Raw genomic sequence first — 21,678 nt, forward strand, 5'->3', positions numbered from 1 at the left:
TTTCTATGACACACCAGTAGTTTCAAATCTAAAAGCAGGGAGAAAGCATCGAGTGCTGTTCTTGTTTAAAGAAATGTACTTGCAGTGCACTTATAAGAATTTTCTTATCTTTTTTCCCAGCACTACCCGCTTCGCATCGCTTCGACTTGGCCGCCGCTGGCGGGATTAGCGCCCACTGTTTCGCAGAACCGCCGCTGCCCTCCTCACTGCCACTCCCCGGCGCCGACGACGACCTGTTCAGCCCCTCGGGCCTCAACGGAGACATCAGTCCCGGCTGCTGTCCGGCCGCTGCAGCCGCCGCTGCCGCCGCCGCCGCCGCCGATCTCAGTCCTACGTTCGAGAAGCCCTACGCCCGCGAAATGGAGAAGACCATCGAGGGATCCCGCTTCATCGCGCAGCACGTGAAGAACAAGGATAAGTTTGAGAGTGTAAGTGTAGCAACTATTGTTCCATAGTTTTCCATTTGTTTCCTAAACCTAAATGAAACTTTAATTACGTAGAAATGTTTATTTACATTTTGTTTATTTCAACATTTTATCATAAATTATGTTCGCTAACAAAGTGCACATGCAGTTAACAACTACTGAGAGAGCTTTTCAGTTAATTTTCATAAATAATATAAAAACCCTTGCTTAAGAGGATTAAACTCACAGTAGACAGAATAGTACTAATAAAGTGCACGTAAAGTTAACAATTCCAGAAAAGCTAAGTGCAATTTTAAGCCATTCATCAAGGTTTTAACTGCATGGTAATTTTACTTACAGCTTGCACTTTTCCTGTGACCATCTCCCTTTTTATTTCCCTATTGCCATTCCCATAGCAAATGCTTGCATTTCCATTCTCCTCGCAATCCTGACTCACAATTCGCAATGGGCATACCGCGATGTTATTAATTTTCCATGTTGCGAAACGAATGTAATAATCCGTGCCACACCTCCGCAACACGCAGCATTGCAAAAGGGACGAATCTCCCGCCGTCGCTGGCCAATCAGCCGCAATCATTGTTGGCAAACGAGACGCTGGAACAGGCGACTGGATCCGCTGTTGGCCAGATACCCGAAAAGACCTGGCCAGCATGTCTGGTGCAGTGTTTATGTCTGCTCTTGATAACCCGCATTAGGACCGTAAAAACCCCCCATTTTTGCCCGGCCAAAACGAACCAAAGCTGGTTAAATCGCGTTGCTTGCGTCCTTTCTAATCAGGAATCGCACACGAGTGGAGGTGCGCTGGTTGATCCTTTTTTGGATCACGTTGGCGGAACTGGTGGTGGTGCTAGAGGTCCTGGTGGTGCTGGTGGTGCCGAGTGAAGGGCAATCGGTCTGTCGCCACCGTTTGGAGTTGAGTGATTGAGTTGTTTGTGCGCAAATACGAAGAGTTTGCAACATGCGGTTCCTGCACTGCAGTTTGCCATTTGTCGGCGAATTGCTGGGTGTGCAATTGCTTGCTAGGGTGGTGTGTGTTCATCGTCTGTGTGTGCGTGTGTGCTGTGTGTGTGTGGGGGTGTGTGTGCAGATGGAGTGTGCGGTGAGTGTGGGCTACGAGTTGCAATCGATGTTTGCTCTGGAACATTTCAATTTAACTCGCAACGCCCGAACCGCAAATCTGATTTGGATGTGCCAAAACCATTTTATTCGAATGGCAAAATGATTAATGAAGATGGTTAGAAGCAGTGAAACTCTTATTAGTTTTACTCCCAGCGCTTGTGTATTATTACATAAAGAATTACTTTAAATTGAGTTATTTATTAGTATGCACTTACTTTTTGACTATTTTTTAGTAGTACATTGGAATCTAAACTCATCCTGACTTTGTTCGCACACTTTTCAGGTGGAAGAGGACTGGAAGTACGTTGCCATGGTATTGGATCGTATGTTTCTGTGGATCTTCGCGATCGCTTGCGTGGTCGGCACAGCGCTGATTATCCTGCAGGCGCCCAGCTTGTACGACCAATCGCAGCCGATCGATATACTCTACTCGAAGATTGCCAAGAAGAAGTTCGAGCTGCTCAAGATGGGCAGCGAGAACACCTTATAGCGACCACTTGGGTTCGCGGCCGGCTGGTGGAATCTAATCATCAGCTCGCTGCGGACCCTGTTCGCCGCTCGCGACGATGATCGTGGATAATATACGATGAGCCAAACCATGAGTATTTCCTCGGCGTTGTACAACACTAACAGTAGCAGCAGCAGCATCAGCATGAGCAACGCCACTGACAGTGGCAGTGCCATTGGCAGTGTTGTAAAGGTTATTGTGAGTAGTGTTGGCAGCACCAACGAAACGGATGACTCGTGGAGCCCATCGTAAATGTGCGCGAGGCGAGTGAAGTGAACATTGCGAAATGAATTCAGATACAATCGAATGGAGGCAAGTTTTTGGAGCAGTTGATCAAAATATGTATGTAATGTAATTTGATGGAGTTGTAGTGTTGATTAACCGTGACAGTGCTGGACAGCGAAGCAAGCCACAAGATCGCTGCGGAGCGAAGCGTAGTTTGTAAGTTTTTTGATGTACTTGATGTATGATTGTGTGGTCGAAGAAGTTTAGGTGGTTTCGGTGGTTCCCGAACCAGTGTTGTAAAAAGCGTATGGAGTTTTGTAAGTTATATTGTATTTTTGAGCGCCAAAAAGTTCCTTGTTACATCTTTTAGTTTTAAAGTTCCACACAACACACAACAACAAACAACAAAGCAAACAAAAATGATGAAAAAACAAATGAAAATGTTTTTAAATTGCATTTTAAATTTAAATCTGACTGCATGTGTTCAGTGCGTGAGTGTGGGTGCTTCTGCAGGAGACTGTGTGAGTGTGTGCGTGCCACAATATACATACATATGAAGAAGAAAATCAATTTTAATGGTTTATTTATTTGTGCATATTTTTCGCATTATTTTTAGCAAAGCAAAAACAAACACAGAAGAATTGCGCCCCACGCAGAATGGGTAAAAATTAAGTCTCATAAAATTCCAATCTATTTTTAGCATAAATAAGTGAAGTAACTACGATAAACTACACTTAATTAGCCAATAAGTCGTAACTAGTGGTAGCTAAGCAAATCTAGTATTGAATTAAATTTAATATTAACAAACAACACGAGATCCGACACATCGGCTCGTATGAAGCGCGAAATTCTGAAATAAATTTAGTTGAATGTCGATACAAGCGAGTCGTCGTCACATTTTTAAAGTCACACATTTTTACTAACCACACGAGCAACCAACACACACACAAACATAAATATATATATACATATATATATATATATTATATCGTGCAAGCATACATATAAATATATATAGAGTACGTATACGTATTTATAGGATTGCAGCTAGTCGAAACACAAAACAATTTCAATTAAAAACACGCACACAAGCAGACAAAACAAGTGCAAAACAAGTAACAATAACTAAAGCAAATGGCTATTTGTTTAGTTTGAAGCCATTTTAATCAATTAAATATTGCGTTTAATACGAATTCTATTTCCACTTGATTTCGATTTCGATTTGGGTTTCGATTTAGATTTTGATTGTTTTTCCCTACCCAACACCACTCCACCCTTGCCGCTTATATAAGCAGCTCCTTTGTAGTGCTCGGCACTCATTATGCATTCATTGGAGCATACGGAGTGTTCAGAAACCTTTGGCAGGTTCAATTTAAAATAAAAGTTTTTAATTACTTTCAACGGGCCACGCGAGTGCCGTCCTGAGCTCCAAGTTCCGCCTTCTGAGGTCTGAGGATCTGGGGTCTGGAGTTCTCGTTTCTAGCCATTGCAATGGCCCCGGTCGAGTGGCACACAGAAAACACCTTCAATTTAAATGCCAAAGCAAACGAAACTTGCCACAAGGTTGACTGCCACGCCCACACGCCCATTCGCCCCTCGTTTATGCCTTTGCATTTTTAATTGATTTTGCAAAACTTTTTGCCGCTGAAGCAACAAGAACAGTAAACATTAAGCAAATGCAAGAGCCACCGTTGCTTTTTCGCCAGAGGCGTTGCCCAAAGGGGCGGAGCTTGGAGCGAAAGGGGGCGTGGCGGCGCCGCAAGGCATGCAACAAATTAAGTGCGGAATGCAATTTGCCATGCTGTGTGCATAAGAGGCTGTGTGCCAGTTAATAAAAAGCCAAAAGTAAACAAATACTTACACTCTACTGAAAATGCACTGAAAACGAAAGTATTTTCCAATTTCAAAAAAAATCGATTCTATCGGATTTGTTTCTACTTTTGTTAAATACTTTAAATAGAAGGCTCAATACGTTCCTTCTTATTCGTAAAAGAATATAAAATTCAATTCCTAAAGTGTGTTAGATGCTTATGAGAGAATTGCTCTCAGTGTAATCACATTCCAGCAACAATAACTTGCCAAGCATAAGTGAAATCTGTGGAAACTATTAGCAAAGAATGTCGCGACAAGCGGCAGCGACAACCCTGAGCTCGCTGCCAGGGTTGCCGAGCGGCCTGGGTGTTGCTCATTGTTGCAGCTTCTGCTGCTGCGTCGTCAGCCGAGTTGTGCGTGCGAGGCGGCAAAAGTTTAATTAAAATTCCTAATCGAAAATATTCAACATTTGTGAGTGTGAATTAATTAAAATAGTTTTCCAAGCCAACGAATGTGGCACTGTTTAAACACACAGAAAAAGTGGCACACCGAGCTGGGCTAGAAAATGATATAAATTTCGTACTTGTTGTGGGTGAAAGCTCGAGAGAAATGGGTGGGAAATTTTAAATTTTCATGTTTTTGTAATAAATTGTTTTATACCAATGCACACAGCCAAAGAAGACACACACACACAATCACACGATAGCGAAACAAAAAAAAAAATGAGGAAAACTAAACAGGAAAATCTAAATAGCGGATGCCGTTTTGGGTGTATTAAAATGTAAAGTGCATAAAAATCAACAGTTAACATTTTTTAAATATCTAGCTATTAAAACTAAACGTATTATAAAGCCTATAAAATAAACGTGGGAATATCATAAATCAAGTAATTAAATACAAATGCGAGGACTAAACTTAGAATGAAACCAATGATGTCACATTCAAATTAAATCGGTTAAATGAACAATGCAAAAAGCAGCAATAAAATCCACAAAAATACCCGTTCATTTATTTCACAAACAGGAAATACAATTGTGCAACATATATTGAAATTATTAAACTGAGCTTATAATATATAAAATACAAAAAATTGACACACACAAAGTTGCTAACTAAAATGAAAAAAAAGGGCGTAAACAATTTGACAACATTCTCGACTTCCGTATCGAAAAGCATAAAATAAAAAAAGTCTGAAAAAAATCAAGTATATATAGAAAAAAACACACACATAAATACATAGAATATGGAACACAACACATGACACCTTTTAAAATGCAAAACCGAATAACCACTGACACAAGGCAAATACGCAAAAAACTGATTGCAAAATATTATTCATAGAGGACAAAATTGAATTACGAAAAAAAGAACACAAGATATAGTTTAAAGCGAAAGGACAAACCGGTATTACCAAATGGAAAAATAATATATATTTTGTACAATAATAATACATTCGGCTCTTAGTTATTGGTTTTGTTAAACTTAAACTTCAGAATCGTAGGCAAAAAATATCAGCCATTTTTGGTGTGACTTGTAAATATTATATACATTTAAATCAACGTTTGCTTAAGCTTTAAATATGTTTGTTTAATAGGAATTATTCAATCAATTTAAGTGTGCTGATATAAGTTTTGTTTGAATGCATAAAAATTGTTGAATCAACTATTTACTGTAAGCTTCTTAATTTCGAACTATTTTGTACAGATTTCCAGCTTAACAAGTCTTTTGTTATAGTTTTAGACAATCAACTATTAAAATATATTTAAACGCAGCAAAGCGAAATGAAAACAAAGAACTAATGACAAGTAAATGGCGTAACTTTTCTGTGAATAAAATCAACTAAATGAGTAAAACCCGTATAAACCATTTATGCATATTTAAACCTAATGTCACTATGCAAATATAAAAATGCAAAAAGAGAAAAAAAAACAGATATGCAAAAAAATGCAAGAAGCGTGGAAGAACAATTAGAAGAAATTCATTTCAACAAAAACCATTTTTGTAAATTGTTTCACTTGGGAAATCGACACGCTAAAGCCAAAAATAAAAACAAAAAACTAAATAAATAGAGACATAAATGAAAACTCGTTTTACCAAATAATGCAATAATGCAACACGAGGAGGAAAAGTGAAGACACTCGAGAAAAACAAAATCGAATTAACGTCAAATACATAGAAGTGTATATGCTCTCATTGGTTGTGTTTTTAGGTTATAAACAAATAGGTTTGGCTCTGTGTGGGTGTGTGGGCGTGTGGGTGTGCCGGTCCTTCGTCCTGCACACACACACAAACACACGCACCGCCCACACGCACAAACAAGCAAACAGACAAACAATCGTTCATTCAATCACTCAATCAGTCGGTCTGTCGATCAGTCTGTCTGACTCACGATCGGTCGGACCTATAGTTGTACAGTTCATTTCAACATTGATTCATACATATGTATTATTAACGAGTAAATTAAATGGTATTTAGCGACTATCTGTATATTATGCTAGTAATGTCAAACATTTTGAATTTGCCTTTTCGTAACGATTCTGTTCAAGTTTTCCCTAGGTTTCCTAGCTAAATGTTTAGTGTGCTTGATGCAGAGAGTTAGTTAAGCAGTTAATTTAGGTAATCCAGAAGAAGAAACCGTGTAATTTAAATACTGCCACAAATAAGACGAAATGAAATGCAAATAGAACATATAGAAAATATACACATATATACATATATATGTATCATCTATATATGATATGAGTACGAGTATTATGATATACGAAAAACTAGTTAAGAGCAAACAATTTTCGCAGTGTGTCCACGGAAATGGAAAACAGATCCTTTGCGAAGGAGCTATAGTCACGTAAGGGTAGATCATGCAGATCGGGGCTCGAAGTTAACATTGAAGCTAAGTACTAACTATATAGGCAACTCACACCAATAACTCTGTATATAGTTAAAGTAACCACCACAGGACATACACACACTCACACTCACACGCACACACACAGCAATGCATACACAAGAAGCACGCAGTTGAAGCAGTTCATACCTGTATATATAGATATAGATTGTGAGGCAACCGCCGATCCATCACCGATCGATCATTCAGCAAGCGAAAAGAATTTAATTCCAGTACAATTCATTTCCCGATTACAGTTACAAAGGACAACGAACTTGTGAACACACACAAATCTTAGATAAAGCACAGGAAAATACTTGAGGAGATTAGTAACGAAAACTACTCAACAGTTGCCGAGTATGATGCCCTTGAAGAATATATTCGAAATAACTAGATATTTCCAAAGAAATTCGATATAATTCGCGTTACATTCCATTTTAAGAGGGGCATTTACACCAGGCAATAATGTGTTTCATTTTAGCAAAAGGAAAACCATTTTAAGGCCAATCACACTTAGCACTAACAATTATCATAATTAGTTAAACGCGAAATAGTTATTAAACCAAATATATATAAAATCGAGCAAATCGGGCTAACTGAAGCAAAATAATTACGATGTAAACAGGAAATTGAGGTATTTGATAAATATGCGGCTTGACCCTGAGATTCAAAAAACATAAAATCGTATGTCTTCCAATCAAAGGTCGTCTTTTGTAGCAAACACAACAAGAATCAAAGTCTGCGTATTGCTAAACAAGAAAAACACGTAAACAAATCGAATTGGAAGCAACTGCGGCGCTGATTAATGCAGAAATGCTAAATATCTGAAGCGCAACCAACACACACAAGTAAAAACACACACCATCAAACGCTCAAACAAACTCACACACACACTGAAAGTGCAGTCTGCAAGCTCGATTAGCGAATAATCATGGCATTCTTTAAGAGTTAACAGGTTAATAGGCAATTCAGCAGCATTCCTCGCTCTCTCACACTCTCACTTGAACTCTGACCCCATTCGGTTCCCAGCAACTAATCAAGTACCTGACAATAGATGAACTACACTTTTCCACAATTTCTAAGCACAGCACATCGATCCATTCCATTGAAGCTCGTCTTGTACATACAGTTGCCGAATGATTAGTATTATTTGGCTAATAAACTCTCACCAACTTGTCCAGTAGCGAGGCAAATCAAAAACAACATAAATTAATTCATTAAAAACGGTTTCAATGACAGCTAGAAAATTTAGACACCGACACACGAGTACGCATTCCAGAGCAATTAGAATTTTCCCCATTATTTATAGCAGACACGCAACTAGACGCATTTCGTATGCTTTCACATGTGCGAATGGAAACCCAGACGACTTTTGTAAAATATTTCCGAGAGCAAAGCCAACACAAATGATTTAGTTAGAACCTGGCATTTTCAAACTAATTCAAGCTACTAAAGGTGCTTCAGAAATTGGTAGAGCATAGAAATGACATTTAAAGGTGTATGCAATGCTAATTTCCGGTTTTTAACCCCTTATGGCGCCTAAAAGTATGCAATTGAATTTTTAGCTGATTTCAAATCTATCAATTTTTGAGGCACCTCCATAAATTCAAAAGATAATTCATTTTTAAAGTGGTTTTTAATCGTTGACATAAAAAAAAGAAGCGGATTTGCAAGCAGCACAATACACACACACAACCCTAAGCTAAACACACACATTCACGAATAAACTCGAATATTTTATGCTTGTGTACGCATGTGTTTCGTATGAAATTGAGTGAATGGCATTGCATGTGTGTGTGTGCGAGATAAAGCCAAAATCAAATGTGTAAATTCATAAACAACAAATCGCTCGAGTGTTTAACTATAGTGTACTAACTATATATCTGAAGATATATAGCATATAGGCGGTATACACTATGCATATACACTTGTATGTATATTTTTTGTATTAACAATTAGGTGCCGTTAGACTTAAGTGCTTCCGTTGCAAGTTTTGTGTACATTTTCTTTCAATTCGTTCGATCGAGATATGAAAACCAAAATCAATTTTAGCGTCAAGATTTTTAACTCAAAACCAAAACAAATCAAAGCAAATGGCAAATCTCAAAGTCTTGCAACTCACTGGGGAAAACAACACCACGAATATTAAAGTTAAAGGTAAAACGCCCACGGGCCAAACTAACAGCAAAATGCTCAACAAAAAAAACAAAAAAATATAAAACCTAAAACCAATAAAATTAACGATAAATATACATACATATACGCAGTAAAATAAAGCCAGATATAAATACGAGTATGGAGTAAACATTTAGTTAGGCGTCCCAAGCGCTCGCTAAAAATTCTACACGAGAATCAATTTTGACTAAATTGAAAATTTAGTTAAATGGAATCGCATAACGTAAGTAAGCTAAGTAACGATAATCCGATTTATGTAAAATACTTGCGACTAAGTATAGAATAAGCTAAATTTTGAAACTGCAAATCAAAGCAAGATCAGCAAAATGCAAACTAATGAGAATGTGGTGGTAAAATGGACATTTGTGCATCAGTATAATTCAGATAAATGTGACACAATACTTAAACTTAAACGGAAAAGCGTTGCATTTACATTTCACATAACAAATACGTGCGTAAATATATATATGATAACTATATATATATATATATATTGAATATATATTCGAAACTCTCTTGAACAACAAAACAGCAAACATATTACATAACAAACCGAAACTAAATTAATTACACTCACGCGCAGCCAGCAAGCAAACAATTGAAAACAAATTGAAAATTGCAAATTGAAAATTGATCAAAAATTACCAGATCATACACAAATAAATTGAAATAAATTGAAGATATTAAACAGAATAAACGAAATCGATAGAAGAATAAATATGTTGACTAACACAACAGTATAAAAAAGAAATGCATTAACAACCTAAATGTAAGACACTAATTAACGAACTTAAGCTAACGCAAAAACAAATTGAAATAATAGCAACAATTGCGAAAAAAAAAGAACACTAAAATTGAAAACAATTAAAAAACGACAACACATTAAAAGAAAACAATTACTATATAAATAAATGTTACGCGTTATTAAATAAAGAAGAATGAAAATAATTTGTTTTAAAAAAAAACCAGTCCGTCTTTTACTTTGAAATATTCAACATGGGAATACCAATGAACAATATGTATTTCACAAGCCCGTTTCAGAAAAGTAAAAAAATATTCCACAACTGTTCATTGTATTTTATTTTATTTTATATCATTTTAAATCTTTTTGCATTCACATGTAGTTGAATGAACTGAACTTCGTGGTAGTGGCTGCCACGTATTTGCCCAAAGCCAAGGCCAGCAGTGAAAACTGGCATCCCGGATAGATTTCCTGGCACTGCCGTGAGTTCCGCTGGGATCGCCGGTAGATGCGATCGTACTGACGATGGGCCTGTGGCTCGTGGGCAGCCACCGGGGAGGGGGGCAGGCTGAAGACGGTCCTGACCAACTCCTGCAACATGTTGCCACGTTCCTCGGACGGCAGCATGAACCGGGCACTTTCGCAGAGAGCTCGAGCCACACACGAACGACCATTGAATCCCATGCTACCAGAACATCAAGAAAGTTTTCATATGGGACACAATGATATTAAGTTGCACTCACTTGTCAAATATGGACTGCACCTCATCGTAAAAAGCTCGTCGGGATCGCCGCTTGATGGTGTCCTTGGCCAGGGTGGCATTCAGTCCATGGGCATGCTGGATGACCCACTGGTGGTTGGGCAGATCGTAGGCCACGCCCCAGTTGACCGCCCAGCTGAGATAGTCGACATCCGGGTTGCCAATCATGCCGATCGTCATGCAAATGGCACCCTGCAGGATATGGCCACCATTAGAGCCGCTTCCCAGGCCAACTGGCCAACGGACCATCAACACACTCACACCGAAACCGAAGAGCCCTCCGGAAATGCCAGATAACGCTTGTGCCGGCGCAGAACTTTGGTCACCTCCTCCGTCCGAGTGCCATTCGCAGCTGGTGACATGGACATCACCTGGGATTGCACCTCGTGCAGCAGGAGGCAAAGTGCCAGCAAACTGAAGTGGCCAGTTGGGGAGAGTCGCATACTGTCGGTAGAACGTTCCGTTGGTAACTGAAAGCCACCAAACTACCAAACTGAAAAGGCAACCAGTCGCTTTAGCGGCTTATTAGTTCGAGTGCCGTGTTGATTGCCCTGATTAGCGGCTGCCTGCAAAGTCCGCTTTTAACAAGTGCCCATTGTGAGGTGCTGCTCCTCCCCGGGATTGGGTTTGGGTTTTGGTTTCCCCCCCAGCTCCGATCCCCTTGGCCGTCGTGCGTCGGCACGGCCAACACTGATTGCCGTAGCATGTAAATTTCTGTCAACAGTGGGAAATACACTTGTTTTGTTTCCACTTCCACTCCAATTGTCAGCATTGTGAAGCGAAAAACAAACAGCACAAATTATGGAATTGGCAGTTCGGATCCCCGGAGAGTGAGTTCCATGCACTTGGGAATCCAGCCATGTTTCCATACCCTACTTCCACATCGGATACATTTATGACATCCCAGTTCGGGTACTTAAAGTCGAGCGGTCATATTAAAAGCATTAATAATTTTAACTATCGACACATATAAGCGGTAGAACGGTATAACTCACATGCGCTGCAATTTTCGTTGAAGCGCACCACAAAGTGGCCAAAAAAATGGTCAATAAAAATGTCGATGTACGAGTATTTACTTAATTTCCATTCAACTTTCTGCAGTGGCGCACAATAAAATTCATTTCTTTCATTTGCTCATCAATTTATGCACTCATTTTTCATTTGTATTTATTGTTTGAACTGTGAATATAACACAAATTGTAAATACAAGCTTAATGCCCGAAAGTATTGATTTTTTAACATCGTTACCAGCTTCAGTAAGCGCCAGAAATTAAGGGGTAAAGTGAATGGGGATTCTAAATACTACTAAGTACTTTCCGTTCATGGCTTCTATAAATTAATTATTAAAGTAAATTGTAATCAACAATGGTAAATGCACACCAATACCCCTAATCTGCATTCAGATAAACCTCGCTTATTTACAATTCCGTTTATTGCAATCAAAGTGAACATGCAACGCGGTGCACTAACTCTATATATATATAGGGTGTCATAGCAGTTAGCTGTGTCCTCGTCCAGTTCGATAAATTCATTGGTGTGTTTTCCATATTTTCCCCTTCGTACAATCAATGTGCGAATTTCTCCTGGAATCGCTCGCTGATGAGCAGCAAAAAACTCTGCCGGCAATGCGGTCCATACAAACTGGCGCATTTGTGGAGCGAGTGGCCGGCGGTGAAGGCCTCCCGATACTTGGGCTTGTGGGCAATCTCCGGATGCACGTAGCGCAGCATGATGCGGAAGATGTCGTGGAAGAGCGTCAGGCCCGGCGGAGCCAGCAGATGACGTGCCTCGCACAGGGTTCGCATCACACAGTAGTTGGGCTGGTAATTAAACCTGCATGCGGAGAAATTGAATATTACTTTGCATACTGAGCAACAAGATCAGTGCTTACATGGTGGCCATCATGGAAACCAGATCGAAGAGCATGCCGTGCGGGTTCTGTGCCTCATTGATCACCCGTTTTCCCTGGCTCTCCAGTTCCCTTCTCAACCGGCGGGACATGGCCGATGGTCGGCAGTAGTAGGTACCGTACATATCCTTGACCAGATGCGAGGCTGGACATCCCAGCTGCATCTGCTGCGAAAAGGATTTGCGGCTACTCAGCGTGGGAATGCCTTGCGGGTAGGCGAAGTAGAAGGACTGTATGGGATCCGCGGGATTCAGCGGCACAATCACGGGTTGCGCTGGAAGGGAATCTGGATAGACAGGAGCACCAGGTGGCGCCGGCAGTGGTGGTGGCGGCGGAGGTGGCGGCGGAGGAGGCGGTGGCGGCGGTGGAGGTGGTGGTTTCACCTTCGGTTTGCCCACACGCCTGGGTATCCAATCTTCAATGGCAGCGGGTAGTTCGTAAAGACTCGTAATCTCTGCCAGCCACAGCAGTCCCCTAGGAATCGTGTCCAGAATCGCCTTGGCGCAATTGGCAGTGAACTGTGATCAGAAAAAGGTAGTAAGTGTCATCAGTTAAGCAATATATGACTATTTACTCACCGTGAGAGCGGATCCCAGTTCAAAGGTGAGCCAGCGCTTCTGGCGATGCAGCAGATGGATCTTCTCGTGCATGTAGGTCACGCCTCTATTCCCGGAGTTGGACTTCAGCATTAGGGACGTAGTCGCATTTCCTGCTGAAACTAAGGCCAGTAGAATGGCCAAAACCGCCAGTCGAAACCATATTAAGCTTGCCATGGCGAAGCTGGTCAAGAACTGAGAAACCAGCCTGCTGCTGGATCGACACTTAACTCCAGATTGAATAAGTAATGTTCCCATTCCGTTCGCGTGGCTATCCAATTTGGTCCGGAACCGCTATTTGGTCAAGGCATTAGTGTGGAAAGGGGTCACTTGGCCGGGCTCTAATTCAATTAACAAGTTGCCATTTTGATAGAACGTTGAGACAAAGAGCTGGAAATCAAAAGCCCAAATTATTGATTCAGTTGGAATTATGTCTGCGACTTGGCTGACACTCGTGTGCGCGGCATGGCTTTTGGGCGAATGCCAGAGCAGTTTGCCGGATGAATTTGCTCCGCCGGCGACAAGTCACGAAGCCGGCAAAGTCAACAATGTCACGCTGACTCCGCCAGGACTCGGCATCGCCGCTCAACAGGGGAAACAGGACTTCGACCGGGACCGGGACCAGGACGTGGACCAGGACCCACTGACACCACATGCGGCCCCATCGTCGCAGCGGAAACTCTCGAGAGGCAAGCGCTTTGTGGCCTTTCCCCAGGGTTCATCAGCATCGGTGAGTCAACGAACCCGTCGAACAATGGGACACAAGCCACATGCACAGGAAGAAATAATAATGGAAAATAGAAAACTAAACTGAATGAATGGAAGCTGGAAACAAGCAAATCTACTCAGTTGATACTTCAACTTATTTGAATAAATCATTTTGTGACCGTGTTGCAGGGCGCTGTCTGCCTGACCACCGGTGTGATTGGCAACCCCAACCTGCTGTACCTCAGTTTGGGCATCAATTGGGGCGTCGCCTACGACTTGCCCAATGTCACCTGGGTGCTGCAGAATGCCCACGGGTGGACCACAAAGAAGTCGGCCAAGGCGCAAATCAAGCGCAGACATCGACGTGAGCTCTATGGCCGCCTGGAGACAATGATAGACAGGTGAGTGGGCAGGGTGGATTCATGGACAGGGATTCATGGGTCAAAGGCACTTGACCATCTCAGGTCCATTTGGGTGTGAAAATAGAGGCAAAGCTGAGATTTCAAGGGCTCAAACTATTTGAAAGGCTCCCGTGCAGACAAAGAATATTTAAAACGTATTGTACTCCCTGAATTGGCCTTACCAAAGCTTATGAACTCATCATAAAGTTTATCAAACAAAACATTAAAGTTCACTTCACTTGGGCAAGTAATACATTTATTTAAATTACTGGGCTTACTGCCTATTTTCAGTTAATAGAAGTAAAGTAATTTAAAGTATATAAGAAACTGTATAACTATAACTCAAATGAGTCCTATCAATATAAATGATTTATTAGCACAATTAAGAAACGTAAATCATCTCAGCAGCAGTCTTGAATTACTCGCATAAATTCGCGCTGATTAATGACTTGTAGGGCCTTTTATTTGCGAAACGCACTGTACGGCCCGCAGATGTAACCACCCACTCATATGTAGATACTTTGCATGGCTCAAGTGGCAGGACACCCTGCTCGTCGTCCTGCCTTCGCTGCCAAAATCAGCCAAGCCACTTGGCTTATCACGCACAGTGCGACCAAGGAAACTTCGCACCCAAAGTGGTCGTTGTCCCTACCAGACCACGCCCACCATAGCCCACCGCGCCCACCACCCCATAACGCCCACATTACCGCCCTACTCTGCGATGCGTGCTCATGGCATAATAATAAAATGTTGGTATTTTATATTAGCATTTAAATTGGCTTTTTGTATGCTTCGGAAATAGTTTAATATCCGTAGAGGACCGTGAGTCTCAGTCTGACTCTGAGTCGAAGTCGAAGTCGAGGTCTGCGGTTCCGGCAGCTTTAACTTGGAGCAAATGCGAAAAATGCATAGCAAATTAGGCCGTAATTGGGGCAGAGTTATGTGCCGGGTGGCCGTTAAACTATCTGCAATCTGTAAAATGTCTTATCAACGATCCGCACACCCACACCCACACACTGACACACACACATCTGCACATGTGCACATTGAGATACATTCGGTGATGGGCGTTGTCATGGTAATCAAAGGACTTGATCCCCTTTTCGATACGACTTGAGTTTCTGCCTCAATTCCTGGGAGCGACTAAGCTTCAAGTGGTCGTCAAAAAGTTACCATATTTGTCCTTCGACCGGCTGGCTGCTTCCTTTTGACATCCTTCGCAGGATTTTCCCCTGGCTTTGACCTTAGCTTCACGTGTCGGGAATTCGGTGACTTGTATCTTGAATGTGTGTGTGTGTTGGGTGTTGGTTGTTGTGTGTTGTGTGCTGGGTGTTCGCTCGTCTTGTGTTTCATGATTGTTTTCCCTCGATTGGTTTCGCTTTTCGATTGTCTGTTTTGCTTAGCGTCCCACAATTGATGCCCGGCAATTTCGCCCCTGACTTTTGGCATTGGCTCCTCTGGTTTACGACCGCCTCTCCCTCTAATGGGTCAGCTAAGCGCCTTCCCTGGCCTCAATTGCCTCTATCCGATATGTCGGGATATATGTATGTATGTATATCCTCCCCACATATAGCATACAACTACATTCACATGTGGCACTCGCAGTGACAGTGGAAGCGGGAGTCCTTGTGTATGCGATGTATGCCCTATGGGGTTAATGAAGTTGTTTGTTTGTTTGCTCGCCTGTCGCCCAGGCCGCAGCATTCAAGTTGACAGCCGCCACTGTTTCAGGCGGGGATTTGCCGTGAATGGGGGCTAAAAAATTGTCCCCACTCCCAGGCTTAAAATCCCCTGGAAATTACACTATTTCGAGGATAACTGCTTTGAGCAGTTTATTATGTGCCAGTCCATGTGGTTGCTATTATTTAATCAAAGCAAATGCATATCTATCTGTTTATAATTTATTCCAAGCAACACGTTCCGTTGAATAGCATAATTTTGCTATTAGCCAGACCCGATGAGTAGAACTCTCTTGCCAGTCAAACCAGCAGAGCAAGGCCTTTGCAGTCACCCAATCACTGGAGGTGTGAACTAATATTGCACTGCACTTTCGCCGTGCAGCAGAGTTGGCAAATATGGACGCCATTGCCGTCCAGCCCATCGATCTCTGTCATCGCATCTTTGACTTTGCCCACCCAGGCGCTCCGACCTTTCGCCTGGCATCGACAGGTGCTGGGGATGCAGGTGGATGGGTATGCAGTTGCATGGTGCTGGTGAAAAAGTGGGTGGTGCAGTTGCAAGTGTCGGCACAGGCAATTCAATTAAGTTGAATGCTGGCCGCCCGCCTCCTTCGTTTGCTCATCGACCTTTTGGGCCGGTGCCATGTTTATTGTAAACGTGACTGCTGCAAGTGTCTGAAGAGCATTCTAAACGTTAACGGACAATTGACACATTTGCACTTGGGCCAGTTTCCTTTGGCCCATCCGATGCATTGTCTTGGCCCGAAGTGAAGTTTCCACTGCCGTTTGCAGTTTACAGTTTACAGTTTTCAGTCGACTGCTGAAGTGGCACGTGCCACGTTGCTCCTCTTTGCTGCCATGATTTACGCGCACTCCGCATTGTTTAATTATCGTTTAATTGTTGCAAAGTTTTTGATTTACGATTTAATTGCAACGACAAATGCCACGCCCTCGCCATTTCCCAACGCCGCCGCCTCTTTTTTCCCGGGTAATGTCAGCCGTGATTTATGGTCACCGCCAACATTGATGACTATGATGGAACGTGCGGACGACTCCACCACATCCAGGCCAGAGTCTCTGGTTACATCCTCGCATCTGTTGCATCGCCGCTGGCAGCGAGTGCTCAGTCGTCCGAAGCGCTATCTCAGCTTTCCCGAGGGCTCCTCGTTTTCCGTATGTCTCATCCCAACCAATCCCCTCCTGCTGTGAGTCCGTTTTTGTCACCGTCTCCTTGATCAGGTGGCCGTCTGCTTCACCGTGGGCATCATTGGTAATCCGTACTATGGCTACAACAGTTTCGGCCTCAATTGGGGTGTGGCTTACGACCTGCCGAATACCACGTGGGTGCTGCAGCATCTGCACGGATTTGCCACGCATCCTGTGGCTCCAGCAGTCCTGCGTAGAAGGTCGAGGAGCGCCATCTACCGGCAGATCGAGTCGGTTGTGGATAGGTAAGGGGGCTTTTTGGATCTATTGGTGTAGCTGCTTCCATACTTATAACATTAGTACCTTCTAAAATGTAGCTCTTTTTCGTTATTTTACTATCCTAAAATGCATTTAGCATGGGCTATAATGGACGGGACTGCATCCTGAGAACCCTCTGCGAAAGTCGCCAGTACTTCCAGCGCACCAAGATGAGCATGGTGGGCGAGATGCTCCGCACCATATTCAGGTGAGTTCCAAATGAAATAACCAAATATCCAACATCTTCTTACATCCAACTATATCCACAGCTTGCCGAAGCAGAGGATTTTCAGCCGGGAACTGCACGAGAATGCGGACATAGTGCACTACGATCAGGCATATCGGAATGCTCATACCGACGACTGCACGCAGTACAACTGCCATTTCTCGTTGCTGGAACTGGCCTTTGGGAAATATACCACGCCGCCGAAAAATTATTACGCCTAATAAATTTCCGATTCCTAAAAGTGTTTCGCATTAAATTCGTTTTAAGTGTCAACTTCGTTGCGAGAGGGGGAGGTGCGAGGGGAAGTTGAAAAGGGCACTTGTTGAGCCAGGTTAAAAAATGGCACTTCATGTATCTTCTGGCCAGCTGCAAGTTGGCAAGCGCCTTCCCTCCTCCACAACCAAATGGAATTGATGGTGTCTGTGGGCAGACTCCGGCTGACTGATGTGGCAGTCGGTCTCCTGACACCTTCTGGCCCATCATTATCATCCTGCCAGTGGTAAACAAGCCTCAATTGAAGCAACAAAAAATACATTGGGCCAAGTTTCTTTGCTGCTCTTTTCGAAAACCGAAATCAATCAAAAGGAAAGTTGGCATTGTCTTGGACAATGAGTGAAAATTAGGTGACCGGCTGACATATTTACGACTATTGGCCAAAAACAGCCATCATTTGGGCATCGGGAAATATGGGCTGCAATAAAATCTGACAGAAAAGTAAATAGACAATTGGAACAGAGGAATAGCCAATTTAAATCCAACTTTAGCTTTTTATTAAACTAAAACGACTGCAATAACCTGAAAAAATATTTACCTATTTAAATTCCTTTACTACTACTAATTCCCGCTAATGTGGAGCTCACCCACCGCGTATGGAACCACTTCCAGGTGTTCACACCTCATCCACATGCTCCGCTGGCCCCATTTATACTGGTAACGGGGAAACGGGGAAATTGGGGACGTCAACAAGAAGCAGCTCAAGCTGAAAGATGGAGCGAAAAGTGTTAACAAGTAAACGTCATGTCCAGAACTAGAAACTAGAATTCCGGAGCAGGATGGCATGGACGGAAGGGACAGAATGGACCGAATGGACAGAATGGTTAGAATGGATAAAATGGATAGAATGACCAAGACACGAGATGTCACCGCACCACACAGAGCAATAAATAAATAAGCAACGCCAGCAAGAAGAAATTCTTTGTTTGCTCGTTGGTTTGTTTGCTTCTCTTTTTGGCTCTCGTATTTATGTCAGCCAGATTAAATATATCCAAGCTTATATCAGTAGCCCAGGGGAACTGGAACTGGACACAAGACCCGTCCACGACGAACAATGTGAGCGTGGCAATTAAGCCAGAAGAACGTCAAGAATTGAAGTAGTTTCAGGGCGCAATCGAAAATCCATATCAGTTGAAAGTATTAATTAGTGAACATTTGGAAATTCAGCAACATGACTCACCTGTCAGCGGTGGCATTGCTGATGCTGCACTTGCTCCTGGTGGTGCCCATCCCGGCGTCCCATTCACCCCTCACTCAGCCCCAACCCGTTGACAACTCCGAGGGGCTCAGCACACTGTCCAAACATTTCGAGAGCCCCATGGCCAGTCTATCATCGACCAGCAATATTCCCAGCTCCGACTTCGACAACTCCGCATCCGGCAATTCCACAAGGATACTGCGTCGTGGCAAGCGTTATCTACAATTCAGCAAGGGATCACGTATGTCGGTGCGTATAGGGTGCATATGTGGCACATAGGTATGGTATGTTGTCCCGTTTTAATTGGCTCCTTCGATGTCCTGCAGTGGCGTACCAACGGCAAGAACAATCTGTGGACAATCAACACTCTGTGGGCCTACGGCTATGGCTTCCGTACCAATTACCCCTTTCCCTCCATCGAGGAGCAGAAAAAGGATAATGCCGTCTTCTTCCGCCTGTTCAAGAGGGACCTCTTCTCCAAACTGGAGACCGCTCTGGATGGGTACGTTTTCTATATCTATCTATTCATCCATTTAACCTTCATATTCAAATGTTTCCTTATAGCCACGGCTTTGATGGTCGAGCTTGCATGCTGAAGTCATTCTGCACTGCCATCAACGATGTGGATAATCCCAAGCAAAAGAGCGGAATGCTCTTCAAAATGCTCAAATTGATATTCCGGTAAGTCGATCATATGCTCCATTTTTCAGATGAGGTGGACCCAGTTTTGCCTTTAATTAGCATCATAAGTCTATGCACACAAAGAAACCAGTTTTAATTTGAGCTAATAACTATCGTAGGCTGTTCATTCCCTACTTTGCTGTTAGTTGAGTTCTTACATTGGTTACAATGGTCACGGTTCGGTTGGGTCTAGTTCTCACTTTTCTGGCCCTGGTGGCAGGCCAAGATCAGAACTCCACAGGCATTCACAGTCGAGCGAAGAGATATTTGGATATTATAGAGACCACTCGTATATTTGTGGGTAAAGCAAGGAGCACTAACTGAAAAAGTATACCAAACGAATTTTTCCAGTTAGAACTCCTTTACAAGAGTTGCTTATATTATATTTAATATTAAACACCCCTTAAAGTTTCGCGTCAATGCCAAAAACAATGTGATCAAATCGCCGATTGTGTGGGCCCATGGCTATGGCTTTCGGGCCAATACGCCGGTGTTGGTCAAAAGGGAGAACCGACCCTTTCGCAGGGACACCTACGAGTTGCTCCACGAGCTGATCGATCGCAGTGGCCTGGATGGACGAGCCTGTGTCCTGAAGGCCTACTGCACCGCCCTGGCCGGGGATCATGGTCAGGGATTTTTGTTTAAGCTCTTGAAATACGTATTTACGTGAGTGCCAGTCGTATATTATGGTACATTAATGCGCCCAACCACACACTTTACTTAATTGCAGCCTGGATGAGCACGACAAGCGGCACATGCCGCATCTGCGGGAGGAGAACTGCGAGCAAATCATGCACAGCCATTGTCCTTTGAGCTTCGACAGCATATCCCCATACACGGATGATGTGTAGTACTAAGCACCTGGATAAGCGAACAGATTGGCCAAATAAATGTGAATAAGTATCTCTAGATAATGTAAAACATAAGCATGTTTCAATTAATGTTAAACTAATTTAACTAAATGGGACACTTCTATTTGAGGAGTTTTCCAAACAGGAAACCACCACTGAACAACAGCAGTGTAGTGAACGGGTTTGTTTTTTTAGAGCTACATAAAACAAACAAGACGCAGATTGAATTGCACATCCAAATAAATAAATATACACACAAAACTGACGGACTGATTGCCTAAAATAATAATACTGAATGCAGTAAAAGCACTTCAAAGTGATTGAAGCCTCGGGTGATTAAACATTAAAGTTCGTGCCATGGCACAATGAACCTCTATACAATTGTTTATTCAGCATGTTTTTAATACAAATTAAAAACTTTATTTCAGCACAAGCGTGCTCGTCTTCATTTGAGTTATGTTTAATACCCTTTGATGGGGAAAAGAAATATATTCAGCTACTATGATATTTATTGAAAGTTAAGTATTAAAGCTTCGCAATTTTTGTAAGATTTTACAGATTTCTGTGGCCAGCTCTCTGTAAGTGCTTGTGGCTGCTGATGATATTTATTCGGTGTTGTTGCCATTTGCAATTTATAATTAACTTGTGTGCCATTCGCAGGTTTTGTTTGCAGGATGTTTTCTGTTTTCTGTTTTTCCGGCAGCCACGGGATGGTGCGTGTGGCAATCAGCGACATGCATTTAATTGGCATTTTTATTAAACAGCTGAAAATGAGCAGTTGGGGAAAAGCTGCAAACAAATGCAACAGAAAAAAAAGGATACCAAAAAAGGATACCGGGCGTGGCAAGGACTCGCTGGCCATTGTTGACCTCGTTGCATGACAAAAGTGCTCCAGCTGTTTAATGTCACCAGCACGAAAATGCCGAGTGGTGTTAAAATGTTTGCGGCAGCCTTTGATGCACTTGCCACGCCCCTTTGCCCTTGCCAAGGAAAACCTGTCGCCCACCGCAGCGGCATTAAGAATTAACTTTAATTAAGTTGA

The 21,678-nt window shown here is 42.5% G+C and overlaps 5 protein-coding genes across 7 annotated transcripts in view; 3 read left to right on the forward strand and 2 right to left on the reverse strand.

The window, feature by feature from the left end:
- The window catches only part of LOC122621870 (acetylcholine receptor subunit alpha-like 1), a 51,149-nt gene extending 49,115 nt beyond the window's left edge, over positions 1-2,034 (forward strand). The window contains exons 8-9 of the mRNA XM_043799879.1: positions 121-428; positions 1,828-2,034. Of these exons, the coding sequence (XP_043655814.1) occupies positions 121-428; positions 1,828-2,034 (515 nt within the window). The remainder of the gene's footprint in view (positions 1-120; positions 429-1,827) is intronic.
- An 8,228-nt stretch (positions 2,035-10,262) lies between these two features.
- On the reverse strand, positions 10,263-11,093 carry LOC122621750. Its single transcript, XM_043799724.1, has 3 exons — positions 10,914-11,093; positions 10,634-10,842; positions 10,263-10,575 (listed from the first exon to the last, which is right to left on the reverse strand). The coding sequence occupies exons 1-3, from the start codon at positions 11,091-11,093 to the stop codon at positions 10,263-10,265; spliced, it is 702 nt and encodes a 233-aa protein (XP_043655659.1).
- A 1,122-nt stretch (positions 11,094-12,215) lies between these two features.
- On the reverse strand, positions 12,216-13,332 carry LOC122618927 (F-box only protein 11). Its single transcript, XM_043795520.1, has 3 exons — positions 13,138-13,332; positions 12,542-13,077; positions 12,216-12,483 (listed from the first exon to the last, which is right to left on the reverse strand). Exons 1-3 carry the CDS (start codon positions 13,330-13,332, stop codon positions 12,216-12,218), a joined length of 999 nt encoding a protein of 332 aa, XP_043651455.1.
- A 253-nt stretch (positions 13,333-13,585) lies between these two features.
- Positions 13,586-17,854, forward strand: LOC122621733. Of its 3 annotated transcripts, XM_043799692.1 has the most exons (6): positions 13,586-13,885; positions 14,053-14,264; positions 16,942-17,116; positions 17,183-17,394; positions 17,505-17,615; positions 17,677-17,854. In XM_043799692.1, exons 1-6 carry the CDS (start codon positions 13,586-13,588, stop codon positions 17,852-17,854), a joined length of 1,188 nt encoding a protein of 395 aa, XP_043655627.1. The 3 variants fall into 3 exon arrangements, with proteins under 3 accessions (XP_043655627.1, XP_043655629.1, XP_043655628.1); XM_043799694.1 differs by lacking the exons at positions 16,942-17,116; positions 17,183-17,394; XM_043799693.1 differs by lacking the exons at positions 14,053-14,264; positions 16,942-17,116.
- A 1,223-nt stretch (positions 17,855-19,077) lies between these two features.
- LOC122621849 lies at positions 19,078-20,636 on the forward strand. Its single transcript, XM_043799840.1, is given in 6 exon segments — positions 19,078-19,353; positions 19,431-19,606; positions 19,669-19,785; positions 20,037-20,113; positions 20,157-20,451; positions 20,516-20,636. Coding segments are annotated over 6 exon segments (1,062 nt in total).
- The last annotated feature ends 1,042 nt before the right edge of the window (positions 20,637-21,678 follow it).

The sequence above is a fragment of the Drosophila teissieri genome, chromosome 3R (assembly GCF_016746235.2).
Source record: "Drosophila teissieri strain GT53w chromosome 3R, Prin_Dtei_1.1, whole genome shotgun sequence".
Classification (NCBI taxonomy): domain Eukaryota; kingdom Metazoa; phylum Arthropoda; class Insecta; order Diptera; family Drosophilidae; genus Drosophila; species Drosophila teissieri.

What these genes read in the sequence shown, in the direction of transcription:
- LOC122621750 (XM_043799724.1), bottom strand. Translation starts at nt 11,093, where the DNA reads ATGCGACTCTCCCCAACTGGCCACTTCAGTTTGCTGGCACTTTGCCTC. An exon ending in CGGAGGGCTCTTCGGTTTCG is followed by an intron (nt 10,843 to 10,913) that starts GTGTGAGTGTGT and finishes CATATCCTGCAG; the next exon opens with GGTGCCATTTGCATGACGAT. An exon ending in GTGCAGTCCATATTTGACAA is followed by an intron (nt 10,576 to 10,633) that starts GTGAGTGCAACT and finishes ATGTTCTGGTAG; the next exon opens with CATGGGATTCAATGGTCGTT.
- LOC122618927 (XM_043795520.1), bottom strand. Translation starts at nt 13,332, where the DNA reads ATGGCAAGCTTAATATGGTTTCGACTGGCGGTTTTGGCCATTCTACTG. An exon ending in AACTGGGATCCGCTCTCACG is followed by an intron (nt 13,078 to 13,137) that starts GTGAGTAAATAG and finishes TTCTGATCACAG; the next exon opens with TTCACTGCCAATTGCGCCAA. An exon ending in GTTTCCATGATGGCCACCAT is followed by an intron (nt 12,484 to 12,541) that starts GTAAGCACTGAT and finishes CTCCGCATGCAG; the next exon opens with GTTTAATTACCAGCCCAACT.
- LOC122621733 (XM_043799692.1), top strand. Translation starts at nt 13,586, where the DNA reads ATGTCTGCGACTTGGCTGACACTCGTGTGCGCGGCATGGCTTTTGGGC. An exon ending in CTGGAGACAATGATAGACAG is followed by an intron (nt 14,265 to 16,941) that starts GTGAGTGGGCAG and finishes GGGTAATGTCAG; the next exon opens with CCGTGATTTATGGTCACCGC. An exon ending in ATGCTCCGCACCATATTCAG is followed by an intron (nt 17,616 to 17,676) that starts GTGAGTTCCAAA and finishes CTATATCCACAG; the next exon opens with CTTGCCGAAGCAGAGGATTT.